Here is an 18,419-nt window from a genome sequence, read left to right on the forward strand (position 1 = left end):
AATTTCAATTGTAAGGTTAACAACATGAATTGTCAATCTCTGCTTTCTACCCGTTTATGCAATACTGTAACTGTACAACCTTTTTTTTTTTACGGAGAGAGAAAGAGAGTCCAAGTATGCGTGTGCGTGTGTGTGTGTGGTTTGTGTGCGATTCATAAGTCAAAAACTGTAAGATTGTATATTTATTTGCTACTAAAAAAAAGGAATTTTTGTAATGGTCTGAACACAAATTAAAAATTAAAATTATATACTAATATTTAGACCAGATTCATTATTTTGCATTCAACCCGGCCTTATAACAAGGCAGCAAAGCTGTCAAATGTACAGACAAAAACAGGAAATAACTATGCACAAAATAGGCTACTGTCAATTCTGATGCAAAAGTACATTATGTTAAACTGCAAATTCAACATCATATTTTAATTATGCTCAACAGGTAATACCAATGTAAGTAAAATGTGTAACAAGTTCACACTTTGAAAATGTATAACTTCCAGAAAAAGAAGCCAATTAGACTGCTTTTCCAACTCGGGCTACATTTTAGTCCTGCATTTCTTTTTTGAAAGTTTGGCAATCATAAGTAACATGGTTTTCCCATAATGGTCATCATGGCAGCAGCACCCAAAATTGTGTTTTCTTCTATTCTGATGCCATATTACATAATGGTTAACAGCACAATGACCGTCAATTTTTAATAATAAAATATACGTATCATGGATTTTCAGAAAATGTGACTAGCAAGGGTCTTCAAGCCCATGGAACTTAAAAGTCACACCTTGAAAATGCCAATAGGTGAAAAATTAAATTTTCACAAAAAACTGTTTAACTGGCAGTAAGAATTACCAAACAGACTGCATTGCCTACTGAAGCTGTATTTTAGTCCCATGTTTCTTTCCTGTAAGTTTGAGAACAGTAAGTGACATGGTTTTTTCTTAAATGGTCATCATGGGAGCAGTGCCCAAAATAGGTTTTTTTCAAATTTTGATGCAATATAACATAATTTTAAACAGCATAATGACCATCAATTTTTAATAATATTATATTAGTATCATGGATATTCAGAAAATGTGACTTGCAAAGGTCTTCAGGCCCATGGAACTTCAAAGTCACAACTTGAAAATGCCAAAATGTAAACAAGACACCACTGTTCTGAAATGTTTTTTTTTTTTACATTTTTAACAATTTTTAACATAAAACAAAATTAACATTTTACTGCCGTTTTTATATGATCAACTAAGAAAATTGATGAGATGGGAAAAATATCAATAGAGCAGTGTTAAATGTCCAATTTCTTTCATTCTGAGATTCTGAACATAGTGAATGATTGAATCTGACAAACTACAATGATATGAGTTTATTTCCATTTTTGAAACTTTATTACACAATACACGATAACAAGTTTACCATCATTTTTACATAATCAACTATCTTATTAATTAAATAATGAAACTGTTAACATGCCTAAGAATTGAATCTGAGGAAATGTGAAAAAACAGCATTTCTTGAAATTAAAGGCCCCGATTATGCCGATTTTTTAACTCAACCTGCGTTTTAGTAGGAATGACCACTCCTGTGAGTTTAATGACAATTGGCCTAACTGTTTTTCTTATTTTGTGTTTACAGTGTTGCATATATGCTGAAAAGTGAAAAAAACAGCATAACTTCTACAATAATGGCCCGATCATGCTGATTTTCGAACTTGACCTGCGTTTTATGAATATTCATCAGCTCTGTAAATATACAGCCAAAAAGTAAAACTGCCTTCCACTTATCATGTTTACAATGAAAGTGCACGGCGCCGGCGACAGTGACAGCAACGCAGGCGCCAACAGATGCAGATGATGGCAATATGTACAGACACATCTGTACATATTTACTGTACTGTTTGAGAACAGTAAGTGACACGGTTTTTCTTAAATGGTCATCATGGGAGCAGTACCCAAAATAGGTTTTTCAAATTTTGATGCAATATTACATAATGTTATACAACATAATGACCATCAATTTTTAATAATATTATATTTGTATCATGGATATTCAGAAAATGTGACTTGCAAAGGTCTTCAGGCCCATGGAACTTCAAAGTCACAACTTGAAAATGCCAAAATGTAAACAAGACAGCACTGTTCTGAAATGTTTTTTTTTTTTTTTTTTCATTTTTAACAATTTTTTAACATAAAACAAAATTAACAGGTTACTGCCATTTTTATACGATCAACTAAGAAAATTGATGAGATGGGAAAAATATCAATACAACAGTGTTAAATGTCCAATTTCCTCCATTCTGAGATTCTGAACATAGTGAATGATTGAATCTGACAAACTGCAATGATATGAGTTTATTTCCATTTTTGACACTTTATTACACAATACATGATAGCAAGTTTACCATCATTTTTACATAATCGACTAACAATGTTGTAAAGATGCAGGAAATGTCAAACAAACACTTTTACGTATCTTATTAGTTCAATAATGAGACTGTTACCATGCCTAAGAGTTAAATCTGAGGAAATGTGAAAAAACAGCATAACTTCTAAAATAATGCCCCGATTATGCTGATTTTCAAACTCTACCTGCGTTTGAGTAAGATTGACCACTCCTGTGAGTGTCATGACAACATGTGAAAAAACAGCATTTCTTGAAAATAAAGGCCCCGATTATGCCGATTTTTTAACTCAACCTGCGTTTTAGTAGGAATGACCACTCCTGTGAGTTTAATGACAATTGGCCTAACTGTTTTTCTTATTTTGTGTTTACAGTGTGTTGCATATATGCTAAAAGTGAAAAAAACAGCATAACTTCTACAATAACGGCCCGATCATGCTGATTTTCGAACTTGACCTGCGTTTTATGAATATTCATCAGCTCTGTAAATATAAAGCCAAAAAGTAAAACTGCCTTCCACTTATCGTGTTTACAAGGAAAGTGGCCTGGGAGTTAATGAGCTACGTAGTCACGTGGTCCGATGACGACAATCGTGCCACCAGGGAGAAAGCGTGCTTAGTTGTCAAACTGAGCTGCATTGTCTACTTGTAAGATGACTTTTCTGACTTCTAATTAAAGTTTATACTAATTCAAATCTCTTACCCGAGTGGTGTAGATCCTCGTGAAGCTGTGTAAAACCATTTCCCGTCTATTCAATTCTTTCACAAGCACAAGCATTTAATTATGGTCATCCAGTTGTATAAAACACTGTATTTGAATGACTTAAGGGTACTGTTGATTATTGCATATTGAAATTCAATTTATTTAATTAAACCGCTGACACCCCGTCTTGCATACTTTTATTAAACTGAGGTAAACAGTGCCTGTTACCTTTACAAGTCCTATCTAAATCATCCATCTAACTGGAACTTCCTTTACCTCTTAATTAGAGGGTAAAATGGCATTCAATTCTCCTGTAGCCTTTGTCTTGCGAGTATCGAACGCACTCTCGCTGGCGATATTTATCTCAGGTAAAAATCTACCTGTGCGTTAGTTTCAAAGAGCAGCTCCCGCAGACCTGGGGTACTAGATAAAATCGAGGACCTCCAAACTAACAGGGTGACATGGGCAATTTTCACAAACAAATAATAAAATTATATTTCAGTTAGCCTTCTTTTAAATAAATATAGTGTTCTGGGTAAATTAGAATATTTATTAAATCACAAGAATACTTTTGACTTAAATGATGATTTTATCATTAATGGAAATTAAGCTACCATATGATGTAAATTTGCTGTGATTACGCTGTCCTTCATGTTTTGCGTTAGTCTACATTTTGCTGTACGTGCTTGTAATTTTTAAAAATCTGTGCGTACAATTCTTGCAGGTCTGGTCACGCCCCTGTTATGTGATGAAAGTCTAAATTTGGCAATTAGTTCCTTAGCTTATTTAAATAGAATTGCAGTGCAAAATTTTCAACAAGATGTCGGCGCAATAGCCCTTTACTCTTTGTGGATATTTCCCCCGTCAAAGTTTGTCTAAAATTATCGTTCAATCTTTACTCTTTCAAGGACAATATAAAGTTTTCTGACAAGCCAAGTTTCCTCAATTCATTCCGTACTCAATTTTACCCAAGCAAATTTTTTTTCTAGAGTAGATCTTTACAGCACGGTGTTATAATACAATTTTTCGAAGAGGGGATTAAAATCAATATTGAAAAAATTGTAGCTTCATACTTAAAAAAAATTGACTATCTCCCGCTTTTCATAATATACTAAGTTATATACAATGAACCAAGTTATCAGTAGTGCTCTTTTTTACACCCAACATTCTTTAAAAAATCCGTTGTGGCTTTCTTATATCCCCTACCAGGTTAAATCTTCATGCATAATTTAAAATGTGTTAACGTACGTAAAACTGCACATTTAGTAAACACATTAAATTAATAATTTTTTCCATGCTACTAGTAGCAAACAATGCTCTTTTACCTTGATCTGCTACATGTTTTTGGGTTTGACAAAGCTTACAAATTTGCAGAATGTTTTGCGTACAGACGCAGAACTTGCGTTTCAAGTTATAAAATGATAAATCTTTAAATTATTTACTATTTCAGATGAAATAACCTTCAGAAACAAATTCTCAAAGCATAAACGAATTAGGATTAAGAACCATTTTATTACAGCAGTTCCCATTTTTTCTTTAATATACCGCTCTTTTTCCTGTTTTTCCTCGACTCGTTTTCTTCCACGGAAGTAATGCCTACATGTAGGCATACGCATGCTTCAAGATACCCTGAGAGCAATTTTTTTTATTAATGTTCGCGACCGTGTTTGAACTAAATTGTTTAAATATTGATATTTAATGTCATTTACAAATACCAATAAAATAACCCAAATGAAATAAATGTGTTATATTGAAAGATATGAAAGCCCACCAAGACGAGTTTGATACCTGTTATTACCTGGCTTGGGAATTGCAGCGGTGCATAAATAACAGGTTTTATTGTTAACGAGCTCTTGGTCAAGTACAATGCATTTTGTCTGCCTGTGATTTAATTTTCTTTCTGGTGTCGTTTGATAAAAGTATATTGAAAAGGGTTGGTGGATGTTTGTATAAAGAGTAAGATTCATCGGACTTTGCTTAAGACGGAATTGATTTTGTCTATTGTAAGAGAATAATTCCGATCCCTTTAGTGTTTAAATTAAGTTTTGAATATCAGCTCCACTGACTGACTCTTTATAAAGCAAGTACTCCACGTGGCATATTAAAATTAGTCTCAAGAAATGCACTGAAAATCGAACAAAGATTATTTTCAGGTAGTGCATAGGCCTATATGCGTTTTGACCGACAGTTCCAATAGCTCGATTTCAAGCGTGTACCTGTAAATTGGTCTCAACAACGATCGAGAGGCCATTTGTAAGCTCGTAAAAAATGGATTTTTAAAATAAAACTCACAGCATCAGTTGACTTCTTTCTCATTTATTAGAAATATTGCAAATATTATGCAATTACGTGTTTAACCAAAAACTCCCATTGGGACGAGTCCGCTACTTTTGCATGGGGCTATTTTGCTCCTAGGCGGACTTGCCCCATTACATAAAACCTCTTGTTAAACATATTTTCTGATTAAACTTAACGTTTTTTAATGTTTCATTTTTAACAGGTATTCTCAGAGCTTTGTTGTTTTGACATGGTGATATTACAGTGGCAGATTTAGGGGGATGTTCGTTTTCTGGCCCCCTCTTGAAATTAGTATTTTGACTAGCTGAATCATTATTCTAAACCGTACCAAATGCTACCGTTCACCCTCTAAAAATTTCGGGCCCCGAACCCTACGCCATCCGCGGACCCCCCTTCAAATAATCCTGGATCCGCCCCTGTATTATACAGACTTGACATTTAATATGGAATATTTCAGTTTCGAAGGTGTGCCTAGGTAGAAATGCGTTCTTTTTTCAAAATACTAATATCTCATATAAGATATGTGAATGGAGAAGTGTGTAGTCAGGTGTGTCGCTTCCAATTAACTGAATACCAGGTTTGTTACGCTGCTGCATTATGTAATATGAAGTAATTTAATTGGGTAGTGCTCCTTTGGGCAGGTCAAAGCTTGGCTTTGGCAAAGCACGGTTCTGTCAAAAAAGTATCCATACGTCGGCAACTACTGCATAGAAGAATTTGAAATTTTGCATGCAAGTGGTCGGTTTTGCAGTGTGTAAAATGAGCTATGCAGTGCTTTGCAAGTTTGTTAATCTGTGGCAAAATGGCGCGAAAAAGACAGAAATTGCCAGACAGTTAATTGCGCCAAACGAAACGGTCCGCACAGTTTTATAGAGTAATGCCCAGACTGATGTACCTACATAGAGGCCACACCCAATGTATTAAAATCTTACCACCAGAGTACAGGACCCACTGTCTTTCAGGATATGCCGTTGCAACTAAACAAAAACCACCCAGTCCGTTCAGAATAAGGGTTAAATTGCCACCAAAACGCATTTTTCAAGGCCCTTAGCGAACACCAAACTGGTTTTTGCAGGTTAGAATACCAGACGACCTCCGACGAACCCACTGTAAACAGCAAAACATCGTTGTATGTTTCTCTAATGAATTAGGGACCACGACCGTTTCTGGGTTGAACACTGAAACCTCGTGGCTTTCTTTATTGAGGTCAGATTTCACCTGTACCGCTCAACTAGTCAAAACAGAGTTTACAGACATCCAGAAGAGGCCAACGACGAAGTGTGTGCAGCCTCTAAAGTGACTTAGGTCATTAACAGCGTCAGTATTTGAAGTGGATACCACATTGGTGCCAAAACACCAATGGCAGTCATCGACGAAAACCTGAACCAGATTAAATAAAGGAATAATCTGGGAACCACTTGACTATCATTTGATAGGGGGCACCTTAAGAACAATTTTAGGTTGTAGGGTGGGATTGCAGGTTCACACAGAGCACTTTTAATAACAGATTTCTTAGAGAACCAAGGGAATGAACAGCTACCTTGGTCATCAAAACCGTCATATTTGAACCACGTAGACAATATGTGGGTAGGCCATTACTCGCCAAATGAATGGCCTACATGTCCTACAACAAAACTGGGCCAAATTGGACAGATTTCGGCCGATGCCTGGAATGTTATTCCAGATTGAACTCTAAAAACATATCCCGCTTGAGAGCGCTGGTAGCAGCCAGAAGAGGTCAGGCGTAACAGCGACTGTTACTGTGACTAGACACTGACATGAGGGTCCTTTGTGGAGCGTGTAACTCTTTTACAGACAATAATTTGGAAAATATGGAGATCTAAAATATCTCATTTAATGGTTGCCGTATGAAGTAGAAAAGGCAATGTGTTTTTGTTTGCTTCTCTGGCGAATTCCATTAATGAACTGATGTCACAATGACATCAAAGAGATAATTAAAAGTTATTAGAACACGATTTTAATCCTTATTTTCATTTATCAGTCAGTAAAATAGGAAAAAAACTGATGAAAAATGATTTGGAAAAAATATTCCATATTAAATGTCAAGTCTGTATGTGTTATTTCTAAACTAAACTGTTTATTCAAAGACATTGTATTTTATTTTCAGATGATGCAGAAATATATAAGAAAATATAAAAATGTTAAAGTATAATGAAGAGACAATTAAGCACACCATACAACATTACAGACTCACCACTGATGGATATAGAAAAACTGAGTGAAAATTTGACATTCCATGTTCAACATTACGAGATTATATTAAGAAAGTGCCTTAGTGGGAGAGCCCAACACTAATATCATTTGTTTACCAAATAACAAAGAAAAAACTAACTTTTACTAAAGAGAATTCTGGCAGTGAGATGAATGTGTTTGCTTAGTTTGCCTGGAGCTTTGGTCAAATAGTAAAGGACATGAAAAGTGGATTGCATGTTGTGCATGAAATATGTGGTCCCACGAGGAGTGTGCGGACTCTCTTGACTTCACGTGCGTTTGTCACAAATGTTACTCCGATTAATGTAGATGATTTGTTGTTGATAAATTTAATAAACATTTTGATATTTTATTAATGTGTTTTCATTGGTGCTGTCGTCTTTAACATTAGTTTTATTTTTGAAAAGTTACCATAGGCAAACAATACTCAGGAGTCGTTAAAGAGTGGTTGCTTAAGTTGCTGCTGTTACTCGGTCTTACTGATTAAAATGCACAATGTTGGACAAAAGCACATTTTCTTCAGGATTCTAGTATGTGTGTGGACTTGTCCCGGGGTGGGGCAAGTTCGCACACTTGGACTAGACTTTAAAACTTAAATTACTCTCATATACTTTACAGTGGACGCCTGATATTTATGCAAAATATAGGCATTTAAATAACCTTCCTTCTGACAAATTTGTAGGAGCCATAATAGTATGTTTCTCATGCCAATTTTTATGAAAATGGCGCGGACTAGCCCCACCCTCCCCTATAACACGGATTCTCCTATAATCTTACAAATTATGTGTTCGAGCTGAATCAAATAGTCATTATTAATCCATGTACACTTTTACACTAACTTGTTTTGCCGATGTAAAATGAGAAGAATTTTAAATAACGGATGTTCTTGTTCACTCAAATGCTAAATGTCTTTTCAAATAAATGAATAACGAGTGAACTAGATAGGCCTACTATGAAAATAAATAACAACAACATATAAACTGAAGTAGCAGAAGTCTGTAGCTTTTGTATGAATTAATGTAAGGGCAGAAACACATTTGAGTAATAACAAAATTATGGAAGTGATTAGACAATTTATAGCATTTACAATTCATTACAGAAGTACATGTGAATGAATCTGACACAACAGCTTTTCACAATATGAGTTTCAAAGAAACAAATTATGACATTGAATCAAAGTAGGTTTCATGGGATGAAGTCAAAATCTTCTTATCAATTGGAGAAAAAGCCACCACAAGCAGTTCCACCTTGCAATTTAAAGAAGTGGAGCCTACTTTGTCTCCTTTAGCTATTCCGGATCTTTACATTTAACTGTATAAAACCAAATCATCGACTAAACATACAGGCTGCAATGATTCGACCAGTGACTAAATTGGTTCCACAAAGAATCTATATGTTCACATGGTGTCGCAAAGTTCCTCAGGACAAGACACAAATCGTCTCAACCAAAGACTGCATTAGGACACTTTGTATAAGAGAGCTAGAATCTGGGCCCTTCTTATTTCGAGTGGTCTTTTTTCCTTATGCATTGTCCATCCAAATCCCTGGAATAAGATTCTTTTTGGCCTGCGTGCAGCCTTGGTCGCCTTGGTCGCCTTGGCAAGCTTGGCAGCTAAATTAAGTGAAATAAGCAACTATTATATATATATATATATATATAATCTTAAAATACAAGTTCTTTCACATCTTTCACATACCGGATTTTTTTCCCCAAATATTGTGAAAAAGAGACCATTAGTCCACATTCTGATTCCAACATATGGTGAAGTACTTAAGAACAAAAATAAAACACACTGGTAATGATTTGGAGCTAAATACATTCAAAATGTGAACAAGTCATGATAAAGATTAACTTTAAATAATGTAATACAACGTTTAAATTAGCTCTCTGTCAGTCAGTTTTACCTTAGGTGTATCACTCCATGTCTCTTCAAACCAGTTGTCCACTTCTTTAATCCACGTGTTTCGGTGTAATAAGATTGTACTGCCATTTGTCAATTTAGCTATCTGTCGACAATATTCTACAGCTGTCTGTGATGTTATTTGTTTCCTGGGTGTCCCAGTTGGCTAGGTAAGGTATTGTAAATATAAATGAATTTGTAGACGGATAGTGGGTGCATAGTACCTTAAACACGTGTAAGCACCTTTATAAGTCTTGTGTAAAACGTTTTTGTTAATTGAATAATTCTCACATATTTTGCGCATTGGGTGAAATCGATTTAAATAAATATATTTAAAACATGTATTTTAGCAGTATATACAGGGTTACTACTTAATATGGAATATTTTTTATCATTGTTATTTTTGAGTGCTGATTAAATATTTTTGGCTTGATTCACCAAAAAAGTATGTCATTGAGTGATAAAAATATCAAGTCTTCTCAGGCCTACCCAACTACCAGACTCAGATCGCATTACAGAGTATCAGCCACCACACCGATTTTGCCTGGTGCGCGATGTGATAGGAATGATCCTAAGCGGGGTTGGAAAGTAGTGCATCTCATCTAGATTCATGCGCTGCTGCAATTTTCCCTGTTTATGCTAAAATCTGACAATACCGCAATTTTTAATATAAAATTTAGGTTCGGACATAGCCAATGATGTTTTGTAAATAAGAACTTGCAAACTTATTTATTAATTTAGAAAAGTAGACCTAATTTTGATAGCGGAAGCATATTCTGTCGGGGGTTAAATATTTTCATGACTATAGTCATCCCGGTATACCGGGATGGACGAGATTGAGGGCAGGGGTAATCCTAGAGAGGGATGAGAAACGTCCATTGTTCTCGTCAGCGAGGCTGGCCTTTTTCAGTGTATGTACGCACAGACAGAAAACTAAGTAGGCCTATTGTGGGAACGTTACTAATGAAGCTGTCATACTTGTAATTTAATGCCTTTAATGAATTTTTGGTTTTCTCAACTTTTCATTGAAATAGCAACTATGAATATGATCGATTCCATTACATTCAATCTAATTTCCAGAAGTTTATAAGGTTGTTATATAACATTATGTGTCCTGAATTATATAGATGTGCAGGTTAAATGTTTTCAGGATGTATACTTATATAATCAGTTTACAGGTCAAGTTTGAAGAAGTCTGGTTAGAGTCACACTAGGTAACTCAATTAAACAAGAAGCAATATCTTTGATTAACAAATACATTCACCTCAAATGTATTTAGGAATGGTCCTCTGCCTTGTAACTATATTATTCACCTTGATCAATCAGTTTAAGTTATCAACCTATTGTCCACTAGCAGAAGCCATTTAGTGCTCAGTCTGGAAGTCTTCTCTATCACATGTGTAATTGAATTAAAGTGACCACTCTGGCAACCCACCTGGCTGGGAAGCCAATGTAATGTAATTATATATGTGAAGGTATATAAGGATAGAAATAAAGGTAGAAGTCAGCAGTCAGTACTCAGAGAGAGGACACTGTATGCTGATCTCTAGAAAGCAAAACATGACGTTATGTTAAAGCCACTGGTAGTACTAGTAGATATCAGCCTGTAGTCTTGAACAAGCGCCTCGATGACGGGTGAACAGTTGTCAAAAACAAAAGACCCAGGTGGGGTATTTCAACTACTGTTAATGCGTGCCGCAACGACCAAACCTAATTGCTCCTCAAGGTCACAAAACAATAACCGGTACTGACGGCTAGGCTCGTCTTAGTAATAGATAGACCCCGAGTCAGCGAGGGTTATGTGGCATCCACGAGTGCGCTGACGAGGGATCTATCTTATTTAGACCACGGGTCCATTAGCGGTTTATAACGCATTCACGCGAGACGCGCGGTTATGCGAGTTACACGACGTCTGGGTTTTTTGTTCTTCACTTCCACCGTGGTCTAAATCATATAAGAAGCGCGTTTCCACCCCCTGATTGAGGGTGTCGTCTGTCGCCACGTTGTTGTATTCATACGACTCCTACTTGACGAAAACGAGACGCGATACCCGGATGACAGGTGGGCTTACAGGTGATGGGGTATGATACTCTGTAATTCGATCTGACACACACCTTGAAAACGGGTAGTGTGGTCTGATAAACCGGTTTATTCTGGATCCGTTGGTACCGAGTCTGGTAGTTGGGTAGGCCTGCTTCTATTGTGAGATATTTTGGTCAATAATATCAAATCTGACATAAGATGTCCAGTCTAGTCATTCACATAGGTCTGGTAATAGAGGAAATTGTTTCAAGCGATTCCCTCAAAGAGCCAAATTAGACTTGAGAAAGTACAGCTTCACTGTGCGAACAACACAAATATGGAATAGCCTTCCGGATCAAGTTGTCAGGGCAAAAAGCCTCAACTCTTTGAAGAACAGATTAGACAAGTGGTGGGATGACCAGGAACTCAAATATGACAATTATAGGTCCGAAATCAACATCATCGGAAGTCACAAGTTAGTTTTGGAGGAAGAGTCCGATAAAGAGGATCCAGTAGGAACCTGAATCGGAAATCGACGCTAATCTAATCTAATGTCATTTAAAAAAAAAACACCCCCAGAAAACCATATCAACAGTTTGATGTCAGCATTAACTTTAAGCTAAGATATTAAAGATAATTATAGCCTCCGGACAGTGATATGTAACACAGTCAAAGGAATCATTACAGTTAATCATAAAAAGTCATCAATAGCAGGTTTGAACTCCAGCAGCCGCTTGCAACGCCCTCATTCTACATGGCATACCCTGTGACAAGATTTTTAGTTTGGATGCGGATATCTTTCCATGCCTGTTGCAGTTCACCACTATTTACTGGCCGATGACCATAGCTATTAATTCTGTGAGTTACTTCCGCCCACAGATTTTCAATTGGGTTCATTTCTAGGGAGTTTGCAGGCCAGGGCAGTTGCTGAACCTATCGGTTTTGAAGAAAAACAGTGCGAGCTCGATGTGGGGTTGCGCAGTCGTCTTGGTACACAAAGTTGTTCCTGAAGATGACTCTTACCAATCGAAGTATTGTTCGCTGTAGAATGTCTCTGTAGGAATCCTGGTTGAGGTTGCCTCCTAGAAAAACCAACTGGTTCTGGGCACCGGCATGGAATGCTCCCCAAACAGAGACGTTACCACCCCCTGCTTGCACCCTAGACAGTACACGATCATCGTTGTATGCCTCTCGTACACGTCGGCGGACACGGATTCGACCGTCAACCCCAAAAATTCCATATCTGGCCTCATCACTGAAAACAACGTGATTCCAGTGTTTTGGCTGCAAACGCACGTGGTCCCCAGCCCATTGCAAACGTCGCTGTATATGACCTGCTGTTAACAGTAGTTTCCGTACTGGTCTTTGTGCAAAATAACCGGTTTGCAGCAATCTCTTGTTCACGAAGGACCTTGCAACGGGCGTTTGAATGACATTCTGCCACTCTTTTCTGAGGACACTGGTTGTCTTTGTACGACCAGCACGGAGCACTCTTAGGAGAAGGCGATCCTGTCTTCCTGGTGTGATACGCGGACACCCTGGCGGAAGTGCTGGAGTTGGTGCCCCTGTTGTAGCATTTCTTTGGAGGACTTTACTAACGGTTCCTGAAAAATGTTGAATTGTCTGGCAACGGCTGTCCGTTTCTGGCCATTTCATCTGAGAGCAAGAATCCCATAGTAAGCTGCGTTGCTTAGCTGTCGAACCATATCTTCTCTAAGGTACCTGTCAAGTTTCAGAGCGATCCCTTTGTTGCTTCTCTAAATACTCTCCAAAGATTGACCAAACCCATGCGTTTTTATACAAGGGCAGAAATTGCCAAAAAGATTACCCCTCACATTTCTGACCACAGAACATGCAACTGCATGCATTAATTGTTTCGAGAGTTGGGTAGTAATTAGGTAACACACCTGGCTACACATGGAGTGGCTACACCTCAGTTTTTGATTTAAAAAAGTAAGAGAGAAAATAAATATTTTGTAGAAAATTTACTTGCCAAAAAACAATATTCCATATTAAGTAGTAACCCTGTAAACATAAGGACATTAATCAACAAATCTGCTATAAAAAACAAGAAATTACCACAATAGGTAGGTCGCAGAATAGCAAAAAATCTATTTGAGTGTTTCTTATGATTTTTGCAGTAACAGAATCCCTGACATCTTCGACTATCTGAGGATAAAATGAAATATAAAATGAAATCAACATAAGGTATTGTCCGATGCATAAAAAACAAAGATAAATGTTTGGTACCATTTTTTCCAAGATGCAATGTTTGACATGGAAATGTTTCAAATTAATTTTGCAGTAAGTTTTGTTTCCTATTACTTTGGAAATAGGCTACATAACTTTTCAAATCACTCTTAATTACTTCTTTCCATTATGACTACCAGTGAACTCACCTGTGACATATCATCCAAGGGCACCCCCGACAAAACAATTAGTCTGTTCAGCTGGTTTGCTTTTGTCCTAGATGGCGTGTCACTAGCAATACCTGCTGTAAATTCCATGGCCTCTATAAAATTTTGGACAAGTGTGCTCGTCTCTTTCGCTCCTATTTTATCTGTAAAAATAAATGGAATATAAATTCTTTCACCTGAAACAGACACTTTGCTCCAAATAGAAAGTATAATAATAGATTATTTGTTCTGAGCGCTGAAAAGATCCTATAAAATTTTAAAACCAAACACCAACAAATTTAGAGGAAAACACAAAAACGCAATAAAGTTAATAAACAGCGAGAGCGACAAACTCACCGATTGCTGCTTCCACTTTCCTCAAATTTGACTCATGTTTTGTTCCTTTATCGATAAAAATACGCACGTCTACATCGAAGTCACCTGATTGTAATGAGGAAAATAATCTATAAAAACGCAAAGCAAACACAAATTTGGTGTGTAACTATGCTAAGAAGCAATTGAATACACACATTTTAGAATGAATGTACTAAATCAAGCACAGTGTCTATCTTTGTATAAGGTCAAACTACAGTTTAGTAGTATTAAAACTTGTAGCAATGTCTTACGTTGTTCAATATTTCTAATAATGTGACGTGTTACATTCTTAACATCACCAAGGGTCATCCGGTTCTGATCAAATAACAGTGTGGCCCGGATGTCGTTGTATACGTATGGAACTGAAATTGTAATATAAAAAATAAATAATTCAGTGTCATTTTAGAGTGATACAATCAAAACTTTGATATCTCTAAGAAAAAAAAAGACAATCAAAAGGCACAATTTAAAAGTACCGTCTGCAAAAGTGGCCGCAAAGCCCTCAGCAGCATCACCGTGCGGAGTAACTGGTACAGGCTGTGTGCTACTGGATTGTTCACGTGCTCTTATCCGACCAATTTTCTCTATGACAACAAAAAGAAGATGTATAACATACGGTCCAAATAGGTGTTTAATTATCGTAACCTGTTTACATAATAGTGCAGAAATAATTGATAATAAAAATAACAAAGGTTCCAGGTTGCCTTGGTCCTTGTCTTCTAGTCAACATGTTCCCGATTTGAACGTTTTTTTTAAATACAAACTTAAAACAAATTATGTTGTTTCAACGTTGAAACAATGTTGAACTTCAACGTTGAAAAAACGTGGATTAAATACTGCTTAACTGCTATTGTGAAATGGTTTTCTAACCAGTTGCGGCTCACGTCTTGTGGTAAAAAAAAGACGAAAAGAGAACACCATGTTTAACCAAAAGTTTCACATGAATACAACAAAATTGAACAACTGAAATACAACTTATTTATGCTTAGAAAGCGGAACAAAAGAAATCCAGTCTACTAGATAGCAGTCCATTTATCGCTAAGTATGTATGGTAAGTCACCTTTTTCGGGTAATATAGAAGTTGTGGCCACAGGTGAGTTAATTGACATATTGTCGTCTCGTTCATACAGCGTTTCCATACTCTCAACAACAATTGGCCTAGATATTGCAGCCCCAGAAGAATATCCAAAACACTCCATTTTGGCAGCTGAAAAAATAGAATGATCATAAAACCTGTTGTTTCCATTACTGAATATCTCACCATATTGGTTGATTTGAGGACCTAATATAGAAAAAAGAGCATGTGGTTTTATACATAGACCTTGCATAAAGTGATATCTTCAAATGACCACATCGAGTAAACAATTATGTAAAATGTGTAAGTGGGACCGTATATGTTGACGTTGTATAACTGTTTGTATACTTAATCACACACACACACACACACACACACACACACACACACATATGAGGAAGTCACGGTCACTTTAGCCTATTATGTTTACCTATCTGTCTATCTATCTATCTATCTATCTATCTATCTATCTCTAACTAAACAGGATACCGTGAACTACCAACATCTATACTCGATCCTAATTTTAGTTCGACTTAATATTCCTTGTTGAAGTTGACCTTGTGAGGAAGTTTATCAGAATATATTTCTAAAAACAAGTTGGGGAAATTCGCTGGTTCACTATAGACACCAAACAACTATCAATTTTGCTTAAAAGCATGAGCATATAGATATGAATCTAAATCATTCAGTTCTGGTTAACTCGTAATAATTTCTACTAATCAAGCAAAGTGAAGACATCAAACAGAATTAAGCACTGAAACACGTTGTACCTGCTGCAGAAGGGGATTCAGAACCAGCAGAGTCAGTTGTGTAATTCTTAAGTGTGACTGACTCAAGTTCTGAATTAATTGACATCTTGTCGCCTCGTTCATACAGCGTTTCCATACCCTCAACAACACTGGGTTTAGATATTGCAGCCCCAGAAGAATATCCAAAACACTCCATTTTGGCAGCTGAAAAAATAGAATGATCATAAAACCTGTTGTTTCTATCACTGAATATCTCACCATATTGGTTGATTTGAGGACCTAATATAGAAAAAAGAGCATGTGGTTTTATACATAGACCTTGCATAAAGTGATATCTTCAAATGACCACATCGAGTAAACAATTAGGCCACACTTTGTTATTTTTATGGAGACATCCTCTGGGGACCCCGAAATCGGTGCGAGAGGGCGAAAAAAAAAACAGTCAAAAAAATTCTGCTTAAGTAAAGGAATGCTGTCAGTACACAGCTGGAAACACAAATTAACCATAGAAACACGTATCAAACTAACAATATGTCTTTAGCCATGCTCTCAAAATAATCTTTTTAAAGCATTGTGACCCCTTTTTCGCTTCAAAAAAACCTGGTATGTACTGCTTTGGATAGAATGTCACTGAAATTTTCTGGGCGATAATTGCTGGCCGCCGCCAGCCTTTCACATAATTGTAAAAAAGTGGATATCTTCATGCCCAATATCAATGGCATAATAATCCAAAACGACGGCCCGTTCTCTCTATGACTATATATGATTAATTGTCCTGTAATTTGAAAGTAATTCTAGAGATGAATTTGATGGCAAAGCGGCCATATTTCCACGTGGCAAGAATACGCATGCGCAGAAAGCTCATTTTCCGGCAAATTAAATAACGACATTTGCGACAACCGACTTCGATGGGGGGTGGGAGGGGGGGGAGGGGGGATTTTTTTTTTGGGGGGGGGAGAACGGACGAAAATCGGTGCGCTCGCAGGATGTCATCCATAAAAATAAAAAAGTGTGTAAGTTGGACCGTATATGTTGACGTTGTATAACTGTTTATATACTTAATCTCATTTATGCTATGGTTCATGGTTATCCCAGTCAAAGTGTGCTTAGATTTCTGTATAGCAGTAAGACAGTTTTACTCCTCTAAATACACAAACAAGAACAATGATGAAAGCATCAGCAACATACCGAGTTATGGGATGACAAATGAAATGATATGAATGTAAAACAACAATATATAAGTTACAGGTCAAATCCCAATGTAGACCACTTCCTAATTGACCCAGATCACATCCCAATTAGGACGTGGTCTAGACCACATCCCAACTCGGTCTTTGCATTTTTACAGAATAATGAGCATATTAATTGGCCAAGTAATTTGCAGGTGCGCTGCCAGTTTGTTTGTATGGCATGTTTCATTAGAAGGGGATGTTATAGATTAAGGCACATACTGAGTGATAAGATATCTTAAGTTCTGCTGCATGTGAATTATAAGAAAGAATGAGAATTATCCTAACCTCAAGTAACCAAAGGGTGTACGTCTTTAAATTATTAAAAAGAGATGGATGGAATATGTTTGTTCTGCACAAAATAATCCAGAGAAGTAATCACCATCATGAACTGAGACCAAAGAAGTTGCCAGGGAAATATCCAATGTCTGGATGTCCAAGAATATCTTTCCTGCCTTTGAACATTTCCAACATATTTGGGCTACATATAGAGTGTTATGATATAAGATGCATCATACAACATTGGTCAAAAAGGTTGTCCCACCCCCATTTCCATGTACTTTTATTTACAAATGATCGCCTCACAGATGTAAATTGTTAGAAATAGTGCTTTTTATTACGGATACCGTGTCTATCATGATTAATGGTTAAAAAATACAAAATAATGGTGAAAATATACACATTTTATACCATTTAGTAAAATTTATAAGAGGTACCCCTCAAATCGACTGTTTCACTGTGACTTCTACAGATGTAAAGAAATGTCTATAAAATTGAAAAGACGCGGGATACGGGGCCCAGGAGAAAGCTCAAGTTCATCTCCAGGCTGGTAGTGAGTGTGGACCACTCATGTCCCCATTTACTGCCATGGTAACCGGTACGACTGGCAGAGGAAATCTCATTTTAGTTCTGCACGTTTTATCACATAAGTCTTTATATGAATACGCTTGCTGTAGCCTGGTCAGGTCTTTCTATTACCACAATAAAGATAAGTGATCACCGCCTCCAAGATTTTTGAACTTCCAACTTCATTTCAGATGTTACCCTTTAAT

General features: G+C 36.7%; 1 protein-coding gene across 7 annotated transcripts in view; it reads right to left on the reverse strand.

Annotated features, from left to right (window-relative positions):
* Positions 1-8,601: 8,601 nt before the first annotated feature.
* The window catches only part of LOC147760576 (uncharacterized), a 28,908-nt gene continuing 19,090 nt past the window's right edge, over positions 8,602-18,419 (reverse strand). For 6 of the 7 annotated variants that reach the window (XM_087017854.1, XM_087017853.1, XM_087017852.1 and 3 more), the window contains 9 exons: positions 16,160-16,342; positions 15,375-15,521; positions 14,791-14,898; positions 14,566-14,676; positions 14,297-14,380; positions 13,943-14,103; positions 13,623-13,712; positions 9,526-9,687; positions 8,602-9,232 (listed from right to left, as the gene is read on the reverse strand). In XM_087017854.1, the coding sequence (XP_086873980.1) occupies positions 9,119-9,232; positions 9,526-9,687; positions 13,623-13,712; positions 13,943-14,103; positions 14,297-14,380; positions 14,566-14,676; positions 14,791-14,898; positions 15,375-15,521; positions 16,160-16,342 (1,160 nt within the window). In that variant the 3' untranslated portion in view covers positions 8,602-9,118. The remainder of the gene's footprint in view (positions 9,233-9,525; positions 9,688-13,622; positions 13,713-13,942; positions 14,104-14,296; positions 14,381-14,565; positions 14,677-14,790; positions 14,899-15,374; positions 15,522-16,159; positions 16,343-18,419) is intronic. The other variant, XM_087017855.1, reaches the window with a different exon arrangement.

The sequence above is a fragment of the Lingula anatina genome, chromosome 7, assembly GCF_051362555.1.
Source record: "Lingula anatina isolate TDL-2025a chromosome 7, LinAna3.0, whole genome shotgun sequence".
Taxonomy (NCBI): Eukaryota; Metazoa; Brachiopoda; class Lingulata; order Lingulida; family Lingulidae; genus Lingula; species Lingula anatina.